We start from the raw sequence: 23,947 nt of genomic DNA, 5'->3' as shown, positions 1-23,947 counted from the left end.
TCACGACCCTATTTTCTTTATAATATATAGCTTTTTTTGCATTATCTGTTTAATGATCACGTATGTATATTTGTGCAAACCTTTTTACGCAGGAAAGCTTTATAATTACCATTGGATTATCTTTATAACTCACATACAAACAAACAAACATAAATTAAGAGAGCACACCAAATGTGCCTTTAATCGGCATTCATCAGGATTACGGCCATTTTCGCGAACGTTCTTTTGAGCCGGTTCTTTTCACTGGAGTCACTGGAGTCTGCGGTTCAGAAAGGTGAGGTCACGCTTAAGATAAAGTCGCATCTACACGGTAACAATCCTCTTGTAAAGGCGAATTGTGAATTAAAACAAAAAAATTCCAATAACCAATTTTTTTATTATTATGAAACAGTTAAACAGCATGAAAACTTCATATAAAATCCTCCATTGTGTATAATTTAATAAAATGTTTTTAATGTCATTTGATACGGAACATGATTCTGAATCAAAATAAAACTTTCCCACTAAACGATTATCTTATAGCAACATTTTTAAAAGTTGAACACACTTATCCTCTTGTTAAGCCAGACGTCACACCGTATATATATATATATATATATATATATATATATGTAGGCTATATTTTTTTATTGAACAATTATTTGTATACAAAACAACATCGCATTACAAAACATTGTTGTATAGAAAATACAGTCCATGTGCATAAAATAAATACAATTATAATAAAACCATAACAAAACAAAATTATAATAATAACATATACAAATAAAATAAACAAATGATAATTAATTAAACAAGGGTCTATGGTTTTTCTAGAATATGTCACACCATACACTCCTGTTCAATTTCTCATTAATGCAATTATCTAATCAACCAATCACATCTTTGGGATGTGGAGGAACATGAGCTGTGAGCCCTGGATGTGCATCCCACAAATCTCCATCAACTGCAAGATGCTATCCTATCAATATGGGCCAACATTTCTAAAGAATGCTTTCAGCACCTTGTAGAATCAATGCCAAGTAGAATTAAGGCAGTTCTGAAGGGTCAAACACAGTATTAGTATGTTGTTCCTAATAATCCTTTAGGTGAGTGTATATGAAGGCCATATGCCGTTTCCGGATCCTAATGCTCAGATTGCATAGGCAAACAACAGCAACAATGCGAATATACACTTATTGTTTGCTGTAAAACCTTTATCACCATAACGAGATGTCCAGACAGCGGTTACTTTTCACAATGTGACTTTACAAGAGGATTGTTTCTGTACAACCCTGTGTAGACGCAGCATTGTTTTTAAGCGTAGATAGCATGACCTCCCTTTTCCGAACCGCAGATGGTGTGACTCCAGTGCCAATTCGGACTGAACCGTTCTAAACAATTTGCGTCTCCATTATGCACTTAATCACAAATATATACTTGAATTACTTATTTTCTGGCTTGTCTATCTGACTCGAAATAAAACATTATATTATTCAGTTAGTCAAGAGTACTGAAGTGAAGTGGGTGAAGAGGGTGAACTGATGCTGTCCTAACGTTATGCTTAGATCATATAGTTTCTTTAAAACACTGATGAAGAATAATTATGTATTTTATGTCTTTAAGACTTAAATTATCATAGTTTGCTGCACATCACTGTGCCTGTATTTGGGTGCTTTTGTTGCAAAACTGTAAGAAACATGTCAGATCATGAGGATGATTTGTTTACTGACAGAAGTTATGATTAATGATTTATACATTTTGTGCTGACTGCTAAGCCTGAATGTAGTATTTTCATACCAAGCCGAGTGGCGAGTGATTACGTCAGGGTGTAAAATAATCGTTAAATTAGTCTTTTGAACCGATTCATTGAAACGAACTGTCCGAAAGACCCGGTTCACAGAAAAGAGCGGGACCTCTACCATTTTATTTCAGTGTTTGTTGAAATCAAACAAAAGCAGCAGGTGTAATCGGTTCAACTCGCTCTGCTCTGCGCGTGCCTCCAACCAGCTTCGGTCGGGGAATGAGGTTTACACACTGCACAGCTCTTCACTAGCTGGCCTCCGTTTCACAGTTGACATAAACAAAATGTCCCTATGTTTTACTCCCCCTCAAGCCATCCTGGCTGAATATGACTTTCTTCTTGAAGAATAATGCAGTCAGAGTTTCCACTCCAGCTGGTTCAGAATGCAGCAGCACGCCTCGTCTTCCATGTGACACCCCTTCTCATGTCTCTTCACTGGTGAAGCCCGTATCAGATTCATGTCACTGATGTTTGGCTACAGGACTATGACTGGATCTGCACCGGCATACTTTCACACCCTACTACACTCCTCCACCCCCTCTCTTTCTCTCAACAGGTAGTGGTCTGGCTTCTGTTGAAACTAGTAACTTTCTATTAGCACCTATTGTATAATTGCTTCTGTATGACATATCGCCTATTGCTCTCTTTAAGTCACTTTGGATAAAAGCGTTTTCTAAATGACTAAATGTAAAACCAAGTATAATTTTTTCCCAAGTGGTAGAACGGGAGTGAACGAGGGGGGGCAACTTTTTGAAGCTCCAAAAACTGCATCCATCGATCAATGAAGTGCTTGACACGGCTCTGTGGTCTTAACAAAGGTCTTCTGAAGCCAATCCATGCGTTTGTTTAAGAGAAATATCCTTATTGACAGCCCTATTAATGTTGATGTCTAGCTTCCGTTATCCTTCGGCTGCACATGAACCTGAGCCTTGTTTTTGCGGCAAATGACAGTGACGAAAATTCTTAACACTGGCACATTTCTACAGGAGATACATTGCAAGTTCTTCTTTTCACACCCGTGCTCAGAAACTGGACGAAATCTCTGTCTTGGAACCCAGCTGTCATCAAGCCTTTCCATCAGCTCAAAAAAGCTTTCTGCAAAGCTCCTATCCTAGTGCATCCTAACCCTCGACTGAGCTTACTTAAAGAAAAGAGAAAATAAATATCCATCATTGGTAAACAATGTGAGCAATAGGCAATCAATACAAGATTCAAGATTCCTATCGTTCTAACAGATTTCATATTCTAACCTATAACCCTGCACATTCATGTTTAACACGGTTTTACAATATATATCACAATCAGCTTAAGATTTTAATATCATTAACCATTGACTTTCAAAATTAACTGGATCAAGAATTGTTTATCTAATAATGAGTTACCCTGGTTTTGGATCCCTAATCTATTCTTCAAACGTTGTGGTGGCCTTAAATGTTTATTGACCTGTAACTTTAAGTGTAGTAAGTTACCTATTAAACTGTTGAATTTTCATAAACAAGCCATAGGATCCTGGAAGATTGCCTTTAAGCATAATTTCTCCCCACACACGTGTATTCTTTGGAACAGTGAACATTTTTTTATTGAATGGGTGAATAAAAATATATTTATTGTTTCTGATTTGTTCAATGCTGATGGGAACCTTATTTCCTTTCCTGACTTTGTGTCTTTGAATGGTGCAACAATCTCACTAAAAGATTTTAATAAGGTGACTAAAAGTATTTCTGTCAGTTTAAAAACTTTCTTTAAAGCGCATTTATGTTATGGCTGTGTAAACAACTATTTTCCTATTGTAGTGGGATTGCCCCTTCAAGAGTTGTCTGCGTGGCCCCTTTAAAAATAGCAGGGCATTAAGTGGGTGGGTACATCAGGTAATCACGTAGCTATATAGACTCAGGCGAGTTAGGTGCTTCATGACCTAACTCTTTCTTCACTCCTCAAGAAAGGTCAGTTGTGGTCTGGTTAGAGCGTTGGGCTTGTGATCAGAAGGTTTGAATCTCAGTGCCAGCAGGTCATGACTGAAGTGCCCTTGAGCAAGGCACCTTACCCCTGATTGCTCTGCAGTAATGTGCCACTGTAAAAAAAACTACTTGTAAGTTGCTTTGGATAAAAGCGTCTGCCAAATAAATAAATGTAAATGTAAATGAAAGGTAGGTTCTGTTAAACTGGTGGCTCATAGATGGGAGGGAAATATAAATCTAGAAAGTGGGAATTAAACTTAATTCACATGTTTGCTTGGTGTAATTTTAGATTAGTCGGGTGCGTCCAGACATTGCTAGTGAGCATGTGTCTTACAGGTGAAAGGTATTATTATGTTTCCCTTACCCGGTTTGTGTGACTATAAATCTGAGCAAACGAAAATGTCTATTTGTTTTTCAGAAGTTGTTCAGGGTGCTGGTTAAAATATCGTTTCCAGTTTGGGACGCGGGATTCTCTTGTTGCATTGAACGCTCGGGATTGCATTGAATGCTCGCGATTGCCTTGACGTCTTCGATTGCCTGAACAACGCTCATGTTGGATGCGCTCTAAACCCGTGGCTGTTGACTGTGGCGCCTACGGGTTCGCTCATATCGCTGGCGTAATTTCATTGATTTGCATTTATTCGTTTTCTGTGTATTACGTTTAAATGTGTGTGTGTAATGGAGTTGAATTTAAATTGTGTTTGTTGGATTGCTTCATTGTATTATTATTATTAGGTGTTGTTTATTAACCAATTTATTTCGTTTTATTTCGTTATTCGGGTTGGTTGTATCCTTTCGTTGTCTTGCTTTACATTTATGCTGCTCTATTACGGAGTTGAGTAATTGTGGTTTATCTGTTTTGTTGTTCTTTTGACCTTGGTTTATTTGATGGGTGTTGAGTGGGTTTAAATTAATTATTATATTTTTTGGGGGTTTGGTTGGTTTGAAGTGTTTTTGATTTGTATTTATTTTGTTTTCTGAGTTGAGCGGTGAAATGTTTATGCAAAGACATAATGCCAAAGAAAGAAACCAACTTTAATTTATTTTGTGAATTGTTCTTTTTCCCAGCTCTGCCGCCATGTGTTGGAGTTTACCCCGGTGAACGAGAGGGTAATTTCCCTGTGCCTACGGGTTGGGGATAGGTCCTTCACTTTTGCTTGTGTCTACGGGCCAAACAGCAGTGTAGAGTACCCGACCTTCTTGGAGTCTCTGGGAGGGGTGCTGGAAAGTGCTCCGACTGGGGACTCCGTCGTTTTACTGGGGGACTTCAACGCCCATGTGGGCAACAAGAGTGACACCTGGAGGGGCGTTATTGGGAGGAACGGCCCCCCTGATCTGAACCTGAGCGTGTGTAGGGCTATTGGACTTCTGTGCTAGTCACAGTTTGTCAATAACGAACACCATGTTCAAGCATAAGGGTGTGCATCAGTGCACGTGGCACCAGGACACCCTAGGCTGTAGGTCGATGATCGACTTTGTGGTCATTTCATCTGACCTGCGGCCGTATGTCTTGGACACTCGGGTGAAGAGAGGGGCGGAACTGTCAACTGATCACCACGATGGCGGGGGAGGAAGCTGGACAGACTCGGCAGACCCAAGCGTACTGTAAGGGTCTGCTGGGAATGTCTGGCCGAGTCTCCTGTCAGAGAGATCTTTAACTCCCACCTCCGGCAGAGCTTCGACCTGATCCTGAGGGAGGCTGGAGATATTGAGTCCGAGTGGACCATGTTCTCCACCTCCATTGTCGAAGCGGCCGCTCGGAGCTGTGGCCGTAAGGTCTCCGGTGCCTGTCGAGGTGGCAATCCCCGAACCCGGTGGTGGACACCGGAAGTAAGGGATGCCGTCAAGCCGAAGAAGGAGTCCTATCGGGCCTGGTTGGCTTGTGGGACCTGAGGCAGCTGACGGGTACCGGCAGGCCAAGCGGACTGCTGCCCGGGTGGTTGTGGGTGCAAGAACTCGGGCCTGGTAGGAGTTTAGTGAGGCCATGGAGGTGTGCAGCTGATGACCTCAACTGGGGATGTCGTTGGACGGTGGAAGGAGTACTTCGAGGATCTCCTCAATCCCACAGTCACGTCTTCCACTGAGAAAGCAGAGGCTGAGGGCTCAGGGGTGGATTCGTCCATCACCCAAGCGTAAGTCACTCAGGTAGTCAAGAAACTCCTCGGTGGCGGATGAGATTCGCCATGAGTACCTCAAGTCTCTGGATGTTGTGGGGTTGTCTAGGCTGACACGCCTCTGCAGCATGGCATGGCGGTCGGGGACAGTGCCTCTGAGATGGCAGACCGGGGTGGTGGTCCCTCTTTTTAAGAAGGGGGACCAGAGGGTGTGTTCCACTTCTCAGCCTCCCTGGGAAAGTCTATGCCAGGGTACTGGAGAGGAGAATCCGGCCGATAGTAGAACCTCGGATCCAGGAGGAACAGTGTGGTTTTCGTCTGGGCAGTGGAACGCTGGACCAGCTCTACACCCTCTACAGGGTGCTGGAGGGTTCATGGGAGTTTGCCCAACCAATCCACATGTGTTTTGTGGATTTGGAGAAGGCATTCGTCTGTGTCCCTCGTGGCGTCCTGTGGAGGGTGTTGCGGGAGTATGGGGTCCGGGGTCCTTTGCTAAGGGCTGTCAGGTCCATGTACGACCGAAGCTGGAGCTTGGTTCGCATTGCTGGCAGTAAGTCAGACTTGTTCCCAGTGCATGTCGGACTCCGGCAGGGCTGCCCTTTGTCGCCGGTTCTGTTCGTAATTTTTATGGACAGAATTTCTGGGCGCAGCCAGGGGCCAGAGGGTGTCAGGTTTGGGGACAACACAATATCGTCTCTGCTCTTTGCGGATGATGTTGTCGTGTTGGCCCCTTCAAACCAGGACCTTCAGCATGCACTGGGACGGTTTGCAGCCAAGTGTAAAGCGGCTGGGATGAAAATCAGTACCTCCAAATCCGAGGCCATGGTCCTCAGTCGGAAAAGGGTGGCTTGCCCACTTCAGGTTGGTGGAGAGTTCCTGTCTCAAGTGGAGGAGTTTAAGTACCTTGGGGTCTTGTTTCACGAGTGAGGGAAGGATGGAACAGGAGATTGACAGACGGATCGGTGCAGCTTCTGCAGTAATGCGGTCGATGTACCGGTCTCCCCGGGCGCTGCAGTGATAGCTGCCCACTGCTCCGGGTGTATGTGTTTTCAAGACTTGCTGTGCGTGTGTTCACTACTCTACGGATGGGTGAAATGTAGAGGTCACAATTCAGGTATGGTTCACCATAACTGACAAATAGGTCACTTTCACCTTCAACATAATAGTGATTCCCTTTCTGTCGGTCTCTCGACGTTGTGTCGAACCGGATGGCTGTGTTCTGTAAGATCCAGCCAACACCTCGTTTGGTTCCCGTTCTGTGACCGCAGCGGCTACGGCCCTGCCGTCAGCGGCGGCGAGCAGCGAGGGTGATGTGGGGATTATCGTGAGCGTTAATCCGTCAGCCGGCCGGCTCACGGACCGCTTGCGCCCCGTCTCGCTTGTTTAGCAGTTCCCCAAGGATGGTCCTAAGCCATCTTATTCCTCAGCCACGCGCTCGGACACGAGCCGTGGAGATGAGGTGTCTCTTGCAACATCGGAGCGCGACCTGCTGACATCAGACTCTGGCGATTCCCTGAAGCTCCCTCCCTCGGGAGGTCGAGGCCACCTGGGGAGCTTGACCTAGACTCACCGTCCAGGGCATGTAAGGTCTCGACATCTCTGGTGTTGAGGCTGGCAGTGCCGTGGGCCAAGCTGCCACCACTCTTACGCCATGGCCATCCTGCAGGCCAGGGCGCTAAAGAGAGCCCCACGGGGTAAGACCGACCCAAGTAGTGCCGCCGCCGACTGGCCCTCCGGGGACCACGGTGGCAGCGCAGGCTGGGTCGGACGATGTCCACATCAGTGGCCCGGAAAGACGCCTCTGACTCAATCTTGCGCAGGTGGGCGATGTCGAGAAAGGACACTTTCCCGACTCCCCTCTCGCAAGGTCGGCTGATTGGTGGCGCTGTCAAGGACTGCTCCAGCAGCCTTTTGACAGTGTAGAAACGGACCGGCCTGCTGTGACCCGGCCGCCTTTTGGCCGTCGAGGTCTCGCACGTGGTCTGCCCCCAGCAGCCCCGGCCTTCTCCAGCGTCGACTCCGGTTCTGGTGCCCCCGCAGGTGGCCCCCCGGAGGAAGATGTCGAGAGAAGGACCACCTAGAGAGATTGAACCATCGGGCCCGACCCAGCATTGGTAGCTGGATGGTCGGACTGGGGCGGTCCCTGCCGCGTCCCAACACCTTCTGGGCCCCTTCGGGGGCCTAGTGCCCGCCTTCTCACAAGGAGAGGTCTCTCTCTGGGTCCCACTTGCAGCCGCTCTCACCCTCTGAAAGATGTTGTTTGGCAACTCGACGTTGCGTCGTGGCGGCACGCAATGGCGAGTATAAAGCAGCCCTCAGCACTCTCGCTTCGATGGTGCGTCGAGCTGCGCCATCGCCTGGCAGGTGATTTAGCGGAGCTGTTCTCCCCGGGTGGGACCAGCACTGCTAGTCATTGAACCAACCCCGCGGGTTGATGAAGCAGATCGTAGCCCCCCCTTTGAGGTCCCTGGGTGCTTGGTTAGCATTTCAAACCATCGCGGTGGCTGGGAGTGTGGTCCGTCTCGGCATTCGATCCAGTTCGCCAGACCTCCGCCGGACTTCGGGCATCCTCTTACCTCAGCATAGGCAGGGATTTTCCCCGTGCTCCAGGCCGGGGCTGCCACCCCTCTGGCGAAGGCGATCGAACCGTCCCCTCGGCCGAGATGTCCAGTGACTTCTACAGCCGCACTTCATCATCCCCAAAACAAGGGGTCGCTGCATACCTTGAGCAGCACCTTGCAAGGGTGCCGTTCAGGAGGCGCAGAAGCGCGTCCTGGTGTCTGTCAGACGCCAGGAGTGGTTCAGGACAACTGACCGCATTCTCTCATGTCCAGTCCGTAGCGTACTAAACCTCAGGGTGGCATTCGCTCGCTGCAGTCATCGCAACTCGCCCAAACGCCTCCTCCCGTGGAGACAGCAGGTGGCAAAGCCCCTGCATGTCACACGCCCACCGGGTGTCCTGAACCAGACAGCCAAGCGCTCTCTCGTCAGTTGACACCTCTTGGGAAGTGACGACTCCACCCCTGCGGGCCGGCTTGGGTGTGGTTTGGGCGGGCACAGGTGGACCTGTTGCCTCCCTGAACACCACACAGTACCGCTGGGCACTCCCTGGACGAGGCCCCCCCCTCGACACGGAGGCCCTAGCGCGCAGCTGGCCGCGGGACAAGCGGAAGTACGCTTTCCCCAGTGAGCTTCATTGCGCAGGTCCTGTGCAAGGTCTGGGAAGGGAGTATCAAGTGCTGCTAGTTGCGCCTACGGGCCCAACTACACTTGGTCCTCGGAGCTAATACTCCTGACGACAACTCCCCCTGGCCAAATCCCCTGGCGAAGAGCCTATTCGCAGGGGATGGGCACGTTGTGGCATTTCAGCCGGATCTTTGGGTCTGGCTCCTGGATGGGACGAGGAGTTCCTGGATGATCTACCCCCCACAGTGGTGGAGACTATCACTCAGGCAAGGGCCATGCCCACAAGGCTGGATGCCTTTAAGTGGCGCCCCTTCTCGTCCTGGTGCTCTTCTCGAGGAGAAGACCCGCGGAATTGCTCGCTCAGGAACGTGCTGTCCTATTGCAGGAGAGGCTGGGGAGTAATCTCCCCTTCCACATTGGAGCGTGGGTACCCGCTGTCGCGGTTATCACGTACCAGTTGCTGGTGAGCCTCTGGGGCCGGCATGACCTGATTATTAGGTTCCTCTAGGGCGCGAGGGGCTAAGGCCTCGTCCGCGCCCCGTACCCTCTTGGGACCTTAAGGTGGACCTTTGGGTCCCCTTTTTTCGGGCCCTGCGGAGAGCCCGCTTCCTCGTTCTGCGAGGGGGGTTGGCTCTCCTGCTGGGGCTCGAGTCCATCCAGAGGGTGAGGCACCTGCAAGCATTCCGTGTCCACCGATTGCCAAAATTCAGGCCCGGTGACTCTCACGTGATCCTGAGACCCCGGCCGACTTACGTGCCCAAAGTTCCGCCACCCCCTTTGGGAACTAGGTGGTGAACTTGCAGGCGCTCCCACACCGGGAGAAAGACCCAACCTGTACGTGGGGTGTCCAGTAAGCGCATTGCGCCTCTACTCGAACCACACGGAAGGTTACAAATTTCGCGATAGCGCTCACGTGTGGCTCGCCCAGGCCGGTCAGCGTCGCTTCGCTAGAGATTGTGACGCGGCTTAGTGCTGTGGCGTTTTCAATAGGAACCCCATCTGTCGGTTCGACACAACGTCGAGAGACCGACAGAAAGGGAACGTCTCGGTTACGTATGTAATTTCATTCGCCAATTTCATTGGCCTTTTCAAAATAGTCAGAAGATGATAGGTTCTCAGGGGCGAACCCCATCTGTCGGTTCGACACAACGTCTCGTTCCCTCCATCAGGGAACAGAGGTTACATACGTAACCGAGACGTTTTTCACATCTTTGGATGGACTGGCAAGGCGGCCAGTCGCTTACACTTGTGGCCCAGTTCTGGAGCTTCCTTGCACATACAGCTCTTACCCAGAGCTGCGTTCTGATTTGGAAAGTATATTGTCAAGTACACATGCACTTGTCATGGACATTGTATAAATCATGCCCTAAATGTTAACAGAAAGAATATGGTGGTTAAAGGACAGGTGGCATTTCCACATTTTTGTAAGTTAAGATTTTACAAATTGTGTACATTGTTTACAAATGTTTATATTCAGCATATAAACCGGTATATTTTTGATGGTTTAAATTTGCACAGTTTACCTTTTCCTCATATCTTCAAATGTAATGTAATTGTTTAAGGCTGCAGGTGACTTTTCTTGTGCCTTCAAATGTAACTAAATCTTTATTTTTCACAGTTCATAGGTTACATTTCCTGAAACATAAATAAAAATAAACTAGTTCATTTTATAAATCTGTATGCAATTTCTTGCAGTTTGATTTTACATTGTGCTTTCATATTTCACTATAGATTTGCATCATTTACTTCTCAAATTATAATGCATGTTTAAAGTGTCTTCTTAAAGGACTAATTCACACCTTGGATGGAAGATTAAAATGTAAACATCAACTAATTTCAATTCTTAAATTAACAAATTTCTTTGCAATTACAAAAATCTTCAGTCTGGTAAAGATGTACAACAGATATAAAGTCCAAGTGAGGAGACAAGTCTCATGTTAAAATAACTGCTTACAAATTTGCAACCTATTCAGCTCCTCGGGAACAGATTAAATTCAAAAGCTTCATCAGGTGTTATGGGTGGATGAAGATGGTTCTCTTCCATAAGAAGACAGGATAAGGTAAAAACTGTCTCATCACATGAGTATGGCCCTCTTTGAAGACATTCCTCTCTACAGGCATCCACAGGCTCCTGAGAGACAGGTTTCAGGTAATCTCTTGCTCGAAAAGTTGTGGAAGATGATACATCATGAGTGGACGGCCATTTGGAGCCACTGCATTTCTGCTCTGGTGAATTCTGTGACTGTTCCACCAGACAGGTGACTAATATAAATTGCCTGTCCAGAAAACCACCTGTGAAATAATCCTTGTCCTTCAAATCCTGGAAACGATTAATCCAGTACTGACATTTACATTTATTCATTTGGCAGACGCTTTTATCCAAAGTGACGTACAAGTAGTTTTTTACAGTGGCACATTACTGCAGAGCAATCAGGGGTAAGGTGTCCTGCTCAAGGGCCCTTCAGTCATGACCTGCTGACACTGAGATTCCACCTTTAACCTTCTGATCACAAGCCCAACACTCTAACCATTAGGCCACATCTGACCCTGAGTCATTGTGGCCGTAGCGTAACCACGTAACAATTCTCTGTTCAGGTCTGACCTCACTCTAGCTGGTGTCCCCATCCTCTCTCCAGCTTCATTAATAAGCATGCAGCCAAATAAGCATCATAATCCATAGATCGCGTCGTCAATGCAGATACAAAAAGATTTCAGTTTGTCAGGAGTCCATGTGCCACATGAAATTGGGGCCATGATTTCATACATATGATGTCTTAAGTGATTCCTCTTTCTGAGTTGGACTCCATACCATACGGTTCCAGAATATGTAATAAATGTCGATTTACACTTTGACTGACAACAAATCCAGCCTGAGTACATTTCAGATGTAGTAGTTTATATCCATGTATGTGGCAGCAAACCAAACGTAGAAAACCGTGTACAAGCCCCTGTCTATACTGACTGGACATGAACATTTGTCTGTAATTAGTATTTTTATGTGAAAACAGAAACATTAAGAGACTTTATTGGGTATTGAATATAGTAAATTCAAAGAAGATGTATGTCACGATGACGTCACAAACATTCTAATTGGCACGTAATATCACATGGTGACAGGTAAAATAGACAGCATATTTTTAACGAGCCTGTCCGTAAAAATGATGGACAATGAAAAAGTCTAGCGAAAACCACCAATCATGTTTTGAGAGAGGAATAGGACCGCCTACCTTATCAACATACGGACACAGAAATGTAGAAATGCATAAATCAATGTAGAAATACAGAAATAAATGTAGCATTACAAAAAATGATGCAAAGTTGATATTTATATATTTATGTATTGAATTATGTATACATTAATGCATGTATTTATTTAATCAGTTATTCCTGCATTTATTTCTTTATTTGTGACTGTATTCATTTATGTGTTTATACTTAAGTAATTTTCCCTCCACCGACGTGAGACTCAAACCTGCACCTTTAGAAGTCCAACATTCCTTCTGCTTTACTCTAACCAACTCTCATAGATAGAAATATCTCTAGCTAGCCATGAATCATATTGCTTTTAAATTTAATTCCACCATAACATTTTTAGAAATTCTTATATCGATATAGGTTATGTATCTCTAACAGGAATATCGCACACAGTGGATAAATTGTTGTTCTAAATTGTAAAATCTCACATTTAAATTGAGTCCTCCTGAGAATTTTGAAAATCCATCAGTAACGTTCAAAGCTTTCAATAGGTGCTTCAATACTAGAATCCCCAAGAAATATTTCTTTGTCTTCAGCCACTGATGTGCTATTTTCATTTGACTTTCAATAATGTTGTTTTACTATATAACTTAAGACTTATTTAAGGCTAGCCTAAAACTCAAATAAGGAATGCAGAAATGTCACATACCCTGGTGTATCAGTTTAACAGAAATACCATAACACAATGTTTTTACACTTTTAATGAAATATTGTTCTGATCAAATACGAACTTACGCCTCACTAACCGTGTCACAGGCTGTGGTTCAGTCTCGCGATGACGTACACACTATCTCGCGATAGACGCTGGCTCGTGCGGACGCCATATTGTGTGACACTATTTTGATTCGGATCTGTTGGACGTGAGTAAGGAAGAAGGAAAATAAGTGAAAAGGGAGAAGAAGAGCCTTCAGAAGAATCAGCGAGTGTGTGAAGGAGCGGGTTGATATTTCTCCCCGCAGCTCAGTGGTTTTTCACGGGTTTCGGCCTGGCGTGTGTCCGGCGGCAGCGGCGGCGGGGTGAAGGTGGCCCGGGCGGCGGCGGCGGCTGACACGGTAAGACGAACGCTGCGGATTGTAGGCCTTCAAACTGTTTATGGACGCAAACAACTCGACTGAACCCCGTTTTCTGACCGTTTATTCTCTTTTGGCGTTTTTTCTTATTGTACAAGAACGTCGACGACGCCTTATTTCCCGAAAACACGAGGAGAAAAGTTGTGAAAGTTTTAAAAGTGTCGCATCCGGTTGAGCTGCGCTCTGTTATTCAGTGTCAGTATCTCTCGATCATAAATATACGACAATCTGGTTCGACAAATGTCGACGTCAAGCTTTAAACACGACAAGGCATTCATGATCTGTTATAGTTTCTTTTAATCATCATCGATGAAATGCTGTTAATTGTCATGGATCGTTGGATATCATAACTAAGTTAGGGTTAGCTGTCATGACTTCAAAACAAGCCAATGCTCGCTGTCAGTCATGAACCGTTAACGTTAAACGTTTATTGTACTGCTGTTAATGCATAGATTTCATAATATGTAACCTAGTATTTGATTTGTTTGAATCGCGACATAAAAAATGTCATAGAGTCTGTTTTGAAACGGACTAAACACATTTTAGAAACAAACATTGCAAAGATTTGCTTGGGTGGATTTCATAAATAAGGATGAAAGAGAAACCATTATTTTAACTGAGGTGAAAATTGCTTTTGGCAACACGATTATAATCTAAGAAATAATTGTAATTATGGCAAAAATTTGTTTGATTTAGACTTTTACAATTGTTACAATTAATTGTCATACATTTTTGTGTGCTGTATTCATTAATTGACACTTAATGGTTGGTTGTGATTATTAATTAAATACTTTGTAAATGGGTACTTGCAGAACAGGATTGAACACCTTTAAATGTCAAAATAATTTGTTCAATTCGATATATTATATTATAAAAAAATATAGTGTTTACACACATTGCTTTGCTTTACAAATAATAAAAACATAGTATAATCTTGATAGGCCATAATCCTACCCTATAGCTTGTATTTAAATTGCTAAAAGTGTAAACCCGGATAAGTAGAATCTACTTAAAAAAATCAAGGTAACTCGTTGCCTTAATTTTTAAGTAATGAAGCATTAGTTGAATAAGTAAAGTAGACTACGTTCAATGTACTTGAGCCCATAATGGAATGGAATAGAATATTTAAGTTCAATGTACTAATAACCGAGTTACAGTAACTGAAGATACTTAGTTTAAACAATCATTCCCACCCATTTATTTAACTCTGCTTGTTAAGTAAGCATTACTCCATTACCAATTTAACTAAATTGTATATTCTAACTGCCCCAACTTATTTCTAACTCAAAATATGTCTTTCAATCAATAGAACCGTGTATAATACATAGATACAACTGCAACATTACATTGATCCAATTTTCTTTTTATTAGCAACAAAAGAAACATTTACATTTACATTTATTCATTTGGCAGACGCTTTTATCGCGCTTTTTAAGCGACTTACAGGTAGTTTTTTTACAGTGGCACACTACTGCAGAGCAATCAGGTGCTAAAGTTACATGAAGTAAGGAAAAGTTACCTTTAGCTAATTTGAGTACTATTTTAAATTGACTTGAACACAATAGCCAACAAGCTAACATTAGCTAAATAACAAAAACTTGAGGAGGCGTGACAGTAGTTAACTAACAACGAATAAAAAAATAAAAATCAAGAAATTAAAGCTAATTAGCTTTATGTTAGCTAGTCTGCACCAATTTACCAGGATGTTTGCAGTTCTCTGGCTAGCTGCTTCACCGTCTCAACTTTAGCTGTCTGGAAGCAACAGAGTAAAATGGTTCAGAGCGGACATATCAGCTCGGTATCACTTTAAAAGCATGTAGAGATTGCCTGGCCAGCAGTCTATTGTCTGAACGAGTACATTACCCGGACATCGGGTGGAACTCGAAATGTACCCAAAGCAGACGTTCGCCGGACACGTCGGAGCAAAGCTAAATTTATTTGACTCAGTCGTAGTCACACAATAGAATCCGCTAACGAGGCAGCTGGTATTTGCGCCAACTTACCGGGACGTTCGATGTTCGGTGGCTGAGCTAACTTTAGCTGCTTCAGGTGTCAGGCTCAGCTCAACTTGCATTAGCTGTCTGGGAGCGACATACAATTTCCGTTACGGGCGCTGGCTAACGTTACCAGTGAAGACATACGTTGGCTAGAAGAGTGTGGGGCAGAGTTAGCTCTATAGCTACCCGGCTAACCTGTTAATAACTAGCAAAGTTCGTTTTTCAGTTTTTTCAAATAACTACAGTACTATTGAAATGAAACTTTGATATACAGATATATATCTGATAGATACTTTGAGTTATATCAAAGTATCATTTCAATAGTGCTGTCCCCATGAAAAGATATAATAAAATATTTGTACAAATGTGAGGGGTGAACTCACTTTCGTGATGTACTGCTAGCTAATTTACATCAGCTAGCAGTCGGGACTGCAACGGCATGCAACCAGTGCCAGGTTCCAACTTACAGTTTTGTGTCTGAACTCGGTTTATTCACCGAAGGCTTCAAACTTCGGTGAGTGAACAACTTGCTTGCTATAATGACAATTTAGATACAGGTGTCTTTGTTTCCGTCTCTGTTCTGTCTCAAAAGTCACTCAACTCAATTTTGGCGGTTGTGACGTCAATGCGTTGGTATTAGTAACAGGCAAAACTTGATGATATTGAGTTGTTTAAGCTCAAACACATAATTACAATAAGATAGGCCATTAAAAAGTACAGTTTACGCAGAATTCTTCATTAATGTAAAGAAATAACACATGTTTAAGTAATACAAACTCAGTTTGTTTGAGTAGAAACTACTGATTGGACTTAAAAACACAATTACAATAAGAAAGGACATGAAAAAGTTAAGCTTAATCAGAATTAACAAGTAATGTCAACAAATTAGACACATTTAAGTAATATGAACTCAATCTGTTTGAGTTGAATCAAAATCTGGGTTTACAGTGTACATTTAGGCATTTGGCAGACACTTTTATCCAAAGTGACATACATAGCATTATCCTATACATTTATACACGGGTATCTGCAATCCCCTGGGATCAAACACACAACTTTGAGTTTTTAACACAATGCTCTTAACACTGATCTTCAGGAAAGCCTTTTTCCATTCAACATAATTTAAATAAACAAATAATGAAACGTTCGTTTTTAAGCTTTTAATAAATTGTTGTTAAATAATTTAAGTTTCATGATTTCAGTGTAATAGAGACACTTTTACTAACATCCTACTATACAGTGGTATCGCATAGGGCATATCTTGGAAGACTATTTAGTTTGAGCAAATTTATACAAGAAAGATACAGCTGTACGATTGATTATTCCTGGAAAAACACAACCCTAACCCGGACCCGGACATTAATCCCTTTGTGTTTTTTACATAATGCATGTACGCGCTGATTGCCAACAAAACACAGACATATGACTTCGTTTCACTTACAATCTCTAAATCCAGCATTATATCCACCGTTTATATAACATCCATTATTGAAATGCCGTGAACAAACAAACTACTGCGTAGGGATGTGCATGATTAATCGCAATTAACACTAAATCAAGCTGTCATCGATTATCTTAATATGTATACATGATATGTATTTTCTGTTAATCGTGCACATCCCTGCTGCAGGCCCACAGCACAGCCAATCTTGATGGTAAGCTGGTTTTACTGTCGCTGGTCGGTTGGCTTGTTACTTCATATATATATCCTGCCTAATACACTGCAAAATATCCAAGAAAAATCAAACATAAATAATACCCAACATGAACAGTGCACAAAAATATTGGGGGCCTGTGTCACAAATTTTAAGTAACTTCACAAAGTTCAAGATACATTTCAAAAAGGGTAGTGCATGACAATAAAAATTTTATTTTAGAAAGGGTAACGTATTTATGTCATTTTATTATGAAATGTATGAACCGAGAAAGCATGACAAAATGTATACAGTGAAGGTCTAATGAGGAAACGTGTTGTTAATTTCCATTTAGATCGGACTAATGTTGAAGTTTACTGCCACCGTAGGTAATTTATATTAGCACCGTAAGCGGTTAACATTAGCATTATTACCATATGTGCTAGCCGATAGTTTAAGTGACGTCTATTATGAGTCTTTGACCATAACAAAGCCGGTTAACTGTAAACTAATACTTGCGCAGCTGGCTCGTCATTTTGAGGTCGAAGAGTCCTAAGACGTTTATTACGCTGCTGTCCCTTCAAAGGCCGTGGTGTGCTTCCCTTGTTTTACCTGCTCACGATTGTACACGTTCAGCCAAATCCGAGCCATTGAGAGAAAAGTCCTGTTAACCTGAACACTCTAGTGTAGTGTAGTGTACTTGAGTATTTGCTATAGAGACAGTTGTAGTACCCTTATAGTTAATTGATAAACTGTAGTGTACCATAGTAAATTCATCAGGTGACACTTGCAATAAAGTTCTTTAGAAAGATTTATCAATTTGCTTGACATCTACAGACTGCTTGAAGAAGTCTTTAAATACAGACACAACTCATAAATTAACACAGTACTATCACCAGTAAACAGTTTTAATATAAAATGCTGGGCAGCGTTAATATAGGGATAAGCTCCACTCTCATGACATGTTTTTACCATAATGACAGATATAAGCAGGAACTCAGATTTGTTCGCGCTGTGAACTGCAACTGTAAGAGTTTAGTTTCAAACGTGTCCAGTTCAGATGTGAAACATAATCAGAACAATGTAAAAATCCTTAAAGACAGTCATGCGAGCAGTTTTGTTGTCAGGCTGTATTTACCTTATGTTGGTTTGTTATTTGGTGTGAGATTAATTTGGGCAGACTGAGAGCTTGTAAACGCTTAGTCTGAGACCTTCATACTGAAGTTCTGGAACTTATCGCTGTTTTCTTTGGCCAAGGCACGCCCGATAGGCCAAATGACTGACCGGTTAAGTAACCAATCACATTTCGTCTTGAGCCGCAGTAACAGATCGGTATAGAATTACGAACGTGTCAAAAGTTAACAGCAATAAAATGATTACGTTTATGCTGTGAACCTCGCATACTTTTAAGAATTAAGCGTTTAGTCAATCGTGATGAATTCTTATAGCAACTGTTGTAAACACTTCTTAAATCAGACATCTTTGTGTCGTTCAAGGCGGTCCGTTAAAGAACGCGACATGCACATCTACCGGAAATCCTGTGAGATTTAACCAATCAGATGATGACTTTGAACGTGCTGAAATATTTCCTTAAAAGTGTGCCAAATGCATCAGATGTTCAGCCAACGGATTGTGGGCGTGACGTCTGAGACTAGTAAGTGCTTGTCTCATGCGCCGAGTTGGCAACTCTCTCCTTTAATTCCAGTACTTCTGATAATTCTTCTGACACAGAAATAATGATAGTGTGTGGCTGAAAAGACTGTTTGTGACGTTGTTTTATGCCTAATGATGATAATACTTTCTCTGCTTCGGCTGCAGCACCAGCACAGATTGAAGCGTTATGATTTTAGTCGCACAAGGATCGTTGGTTTCATTAATGAGATCGTGTGGGTGTTTTAATCGAGATCACGATCTTTTAACGATTAATCGTGCAGCTCTTACCGGTACCTATTTTTTCGGTATGTAACTTGGCCGAATCAAAACGCAGATTTCGGTGCCTCATTTCAGTGCCACTTAAATGCTGACTGAGCCGTTGATTGAGACATTTGACCTCATTCACGTGAACTAAAGTCGGAAAGCTTAGATAATACAAATCCAACACATCTTACATAATGGTTAAACAGATCGCAAATGAAATGTGATCCGTGGGGAAAACCTTATAGCATCTGTCAGGCTGAACGCTAGGCATCAGTCTGTCAAGCTTTTTACTCTGACTGCATGTATAGACATACGATTATACTCATTCATTATACATACTGTCTGATTTTAAAACAATGCACATATAATGTAGCCTAGAAGGCTCTCTGTACATGGACTTAATCATTTGATATATTCAACTAGGGGTGGGCGATGTGGACAACAGCAACAGCAACATGTCTCCTACACACTTTGCAGAGTGCCGTCTTTTGCGCACATCAGTTTTCCCAAAACCGAACCACTTCGATGCAAGTGAGGTTGAGCCACGTTTAGCAACTTAGTCATCTGAAGTAAATTGCGAGGCTCTGGGTGTCTGCATGTTGTCTCCTTCTGTCAAATGTTTAGCATAACCACATTCGTTAAGCGGTGTTGAACATGCGTGCGGCCATGCGCTAACCTGTGAGAGAGATGACGACGTGTATGCATACAACAGCAATCACGTGACGCCCTGCTGCAGTCTCTGAATATGTGGAGTTTAATGTGTGTTTTGGAGTGTTTTTTCAGAGTAATTAAAATACTCGATAATGAAAATTTGCACATCGTTAACACAACAATCCCGATATTATCGCAGACGATATATATCGCCCACCCCTATATTCAACGCATTTTCTGGTGAACATTTAGTTGTACTGGAGGGTAAACCGTAATGTCCATGCGCATTTCACATTCACCTAAACTTTAATTGTGAATTTGTTGTTTTATTATTTAATAAATATTTTTTAAATGGAGTTGTTGTTCTTTAATGTCATCCACCTGTGTTTTGTGGCTCTTTTAAAAGTATCGATTTAGGCACGAAAAAACCCCAAACGATACCCAACCCTAATCGATTGTCTGCTTGTCATTTTAAAAGTATATACGCACCACGTTAATCACTTTACCTAGCCGTCCGCTATAACTCTACGATTATTTTGATATGCCAGAAGAATGCTATTATGAGCTTGTTTAAATGTTTATTTGTCCAAGGATGTAAGACTAAAATGGTGGCTAAAAATTAGGCATTTGCAATCCTCCATTTGCCCGATCTGTTGAGTACATGCGCTGAATCCCTCCATCATCTGTGCGCTTCTAACGGCAGCCGCATCGGCTTCATTGTGTGCGGGACACAGAGCTCAGTTTTCCAGTGGTGCGAATGGACAAACGTGGGTTCTTGTGACATTACAAAAAGCTAAATGTGGCTTAATTGATTAAAAGTCCTGAAAAGGTTTATAATTGTATTTCTGCATTATATTATCCAGTTTTTTAATCTGGATACACCGTGTACATTTATGTATATGTATATAAATCTATCTCCCACTCGCACAATGATGAAAATAGTGTTTTTATAAACCCTTTTTAAAAACGTGCGTTTCGATCGCTAGCATGCTACAAACGTAGTATTATGTGGATGCACAATGGCGCATGACGGATCTGTAGCGCATACATGTTTCTCTACGCACCGGATACACACTGGACACTGAGATGTGGGAATCGGGCGTAATTCGACATGCACATGATGCGTCTGTCACAATAAAACGGTTGCGCAAGTTAAAAATCAATAAAGTGCGTGCTGCGTGCCGTGAAGTTCGTTCTTGACACAGTAACGGATTTGACAAGACAGACAATCGAGACACAGCAGTGAAAGTGCTAAAACCTCATAGCACCTGTCAGTTCGATCTCCAGACATCAGTCTGTCAAGCTACTCTGACAGCATTTATAGGCATATAATTATACTTTTAAAAGTATGAATTCAGGCACCGTTGAAACACAATTACATTTCTAAAAGTATCGTTTGGCACCACTCTCGAAAAAACCCAAACGTGATCCAACCCTATAATAGTATCTAGGACTTTTACTGCATTTTACTATAGTAAATACCATAGTATACTACTGTATTTTTAAGTATATACCCATGGTAGAGTGAGAAAGTGATAGATGAGTGAAGGTATTGTGCTGGCCAATTAATCAAAAAGTACTTAAAACTGAAAATCACAACCTCTTACTGATGTAATTTTCCCATGTTGGTTATTTAAATTTTTCAATCATGTTAATTCTTTCCTTTTAACATCTGCACTGCCACATTACTCTTCCATCTTATCAATGCGAAAGAGTCTTAAAATACTCCATGATTTTTCCCATCATCTCTACATGTTATTGTCTTCCTCCAGTCATTTTCTCTTGTTTTTCTTTTTTTTGAATGGCAGATGCTGGGATAGTGTGTGTGTGTGCGCGTGTGCGTGCTGTGGTTGAGTCGGGTCTGTTGCGGCATTAGACGAATGGCACAAGGAAACCAGCGGTTTGACAACCAGGTTCTGCACCACCTGCGCCAGAAGTTTCCAGAAATCCCGGAGGACGTGGTGTCTCAGTGTGTTCTAGAGGTGATGAATCACACAGTCAGGATTAATCTTTTTTCTCAACATTTGTCCGTATGAAATAAAAATGGACTCATTTTGAGAAATCTTGTTCTACTCTGAAACAGATGCTGTCATATAGATGTTAAAAATATTTCTTGCATGAAAATTCAGTCATAAAAGGAGATTTTTGCAGTAGCGCTGGTCTCCCTCAAAAGTCCAGATACAACTGCCAACTTTCCTAGATATTTATCAGCAAAATTCACACCTCAGATGTGCCTGGATTTACTCAAATAACTGTTCAATCATATCTGAGGCTCAAAGAGTTCATTTTGTTTTCTTTTTCCTGCTCTGTTCCCAGAACAAAAACAATTTGGCTGCATGTTGCGAGTACCTGACCAAGGTGAGTCCTGGCTTCTTGTATAGCGAAGGCAGCCAGAGTTTGAAGGACTTTTGCAATCACATGACCCAGCTCAACCTCGGCGTCTCACAGAATACCCATGATGCTGTGCAGCGAGATGTAGTAAGGATGAATGGCAGCAGAACTCTTGTCCCGAGCGTGAGCGACGGGCCGTCTGAATTCTACCAGCCTGAAGCTCAGCCTGTGCCTACTCGGACGCCCACGAGCCTCAGCGCCTTCAGTGCCATGGTGTCCGCTCGTAAACCACAGCCGCCTCAGCAGCTTGGCCTTTACCAGGTTGGGAGCAAAGGTCATGGACCACCCCCGACACCACGCTTCAACCCTATCACTGTGACGCTGGCTCCAAACACCGGTCGAAATACACCCACCTCCCTGCACATTCACGGAGGGCCTCAGTCGGGTCTGAACAGTCCAAACTCCATCTACATACGCCCGTACGTGACCCAGCCGGGCACTACGCGACAGGTACAAGGCCGTGCGCAGTACAGTCCCACCTCGCAGCCTACTCAGCAGATCTATCAGATCACGCATCCTGCGGGTTCCCAGAGTTCCTGGAGTGGGACCCAACATCAGACCTCACATGTGTATATGCCTATCAGTTCACCCACCAACACCCAAGCACCCTCCATACCCTCGGTCGTGGCGTCGCAAGCTTCTTCCTCGTCACCCTCGCCCTCCTCATCCACCGCTGGCCAGGTCTCGTCTTCCTTTGGCCAGTACAACATACAAAATATCTCAACGGGGCCGCGGAAGAACCAGATTGAGATCAAGTTGGAGTCTCCACAGAGAGGGGCCGGAGGTTCAGGCACGACCTCCGCTGCTGTCCTGCGCTCTGGCCCGGCCCCACGGGTAGCATGTAACTCTGCGTCTTCGTCCTGCCCGGCTTCATCTTCGCTGGCTGCCGGCACTGCGTCCTCCAATCCCGTCTCCATCGGAGGGGCCGGACTCAGCCGCAGTCAGCCCACCGTGTTTATCTCCGCGTCCCCGCCTGCCGCTGCCACTGCCCCCTCGGATGAATGCGCCGTAGTTCCCAGCGCCACTCGTTCGCAGCCCAAGTTTTATATTTCTGCCAACGCTTCCTCTGATGATGGAGGGGGACGGAACCCTCCCACAGTCTACATCTCTGCTAATCCGACACTTCAGGGTTCCTCTAGTATGCGGGGTTTGGGAAGTCAGGTGAGCATGGGCCCTGCCTACATCCACCACCACCCCCCTAAATCTCGCCCTTCCGTAGGAGCCGGAGGCCCAGCCACATCTCCCCGTGTGGTGGTCACGCAGCCCAACACCAAATACACCTTTAAAATCACTGTATCCCCAAATAAACCTCCTGCCGTTTCTCCTGGAGTGGTGTCGCCGACTTTTGAGCCCACTAATCTGCTCAGTCTGCCCACTGATCACCATTATGCAGAGCCGGACCCCCTGTACAAGTCTGACCCGCTTTCACCTCAGCGGGACAAAAGCACGGAGGCTCGCAGACTCAGCATGGGTGCTGACGACGCGGCTTACACCCAAGGTAAGAGCTCTATTTTTTACATCAGTTTTAGTGCAGATATTGTACACCACAGAAATTTATATGGAAGAAAAAATACCAATACCAGTTAATGATGATGTAACAAACAGGTGTACAATTACAGTTTGTAATACTGATTTTTATTTTATAATAATAATCTTCAGAATCAGAAAGAGCGTTATTGCCAAGTATGTTTGCACAAATGGGGAATTTGTTGTGCTGAAAGAATCATCCAGTGCATATAAACAACAACAGCAGTATACAGACCATAACACAATACACGGATGATCTATATATAAAAATAATAGAACGCAATAAAAATAAGATTAAGATATAGAGTGTAATAACTATGCGTGCGTGTGTGTGTGTGTGTGTGTGTGTATATATATATATATATATATACATACATACATACATACATACATATACATACATGTATACATGTATATATAGATATATATAGATAGATATATATAGATATATATATTCAATTCAA

At 43.4% G+C, this 23,947-nt stretch overlaps 1 protein-coding gene across 3 annotated transcripts in view; it reads left to right on the top strand.

Moving 5' to 3' along the window:
* Positions 1-13,045: 13,045 nt before the first annotated feature.
* tab2 (TGF-beta activated kinase 1 (MAP3K7) binding protein 2) overlaps positions 13,046-23,947 on the top strand; it is a 35,023-nt gene continuing 24,121 nt past the window's right edge. For 2 of the 3 annotated variants that reach the window (XM_079475174.1, XM_079475173.1), the window contains exons 1-3: positions 13,100-13,348; positions 21,374-21,547; positions 21,882-23,454. In XM_079475174.1, coding sequence (XP_079331300.1) covers positions 21,446-21,547; positions 21,882-23,454 — 1,675 coding nt within the window. In that variant the 5' untranslated portion in view covers positions 13,100-13,348; positions 21,374-21,445. Of the gene's footprint in view, positions 13,349-21,373; positions 21,548-21,881; positions 23,455-23,947 lie in introns of all 3 variants that reach the window. The other variant, XM_079475172.1, reaches the window with a different exon arrangement.

This window comes from Barbatula barbatula (genome assembly GCF_947034865.1).
Source record: "Barbatula barbatula genome assembly, chromosome: 15".
Classification (NCBI taxonomy): domain Eukaryota; kingdom Metazoa; phylum Chordata; class Actinopteri; order Cypriniformes; family Nemacheilidae; genus Barbatula; species Barbatula barbatula.
Note: the sequence above shows the minus strand (reverse complement) of the source record. Positions and strands in the feature narration are given on the sequence as shown.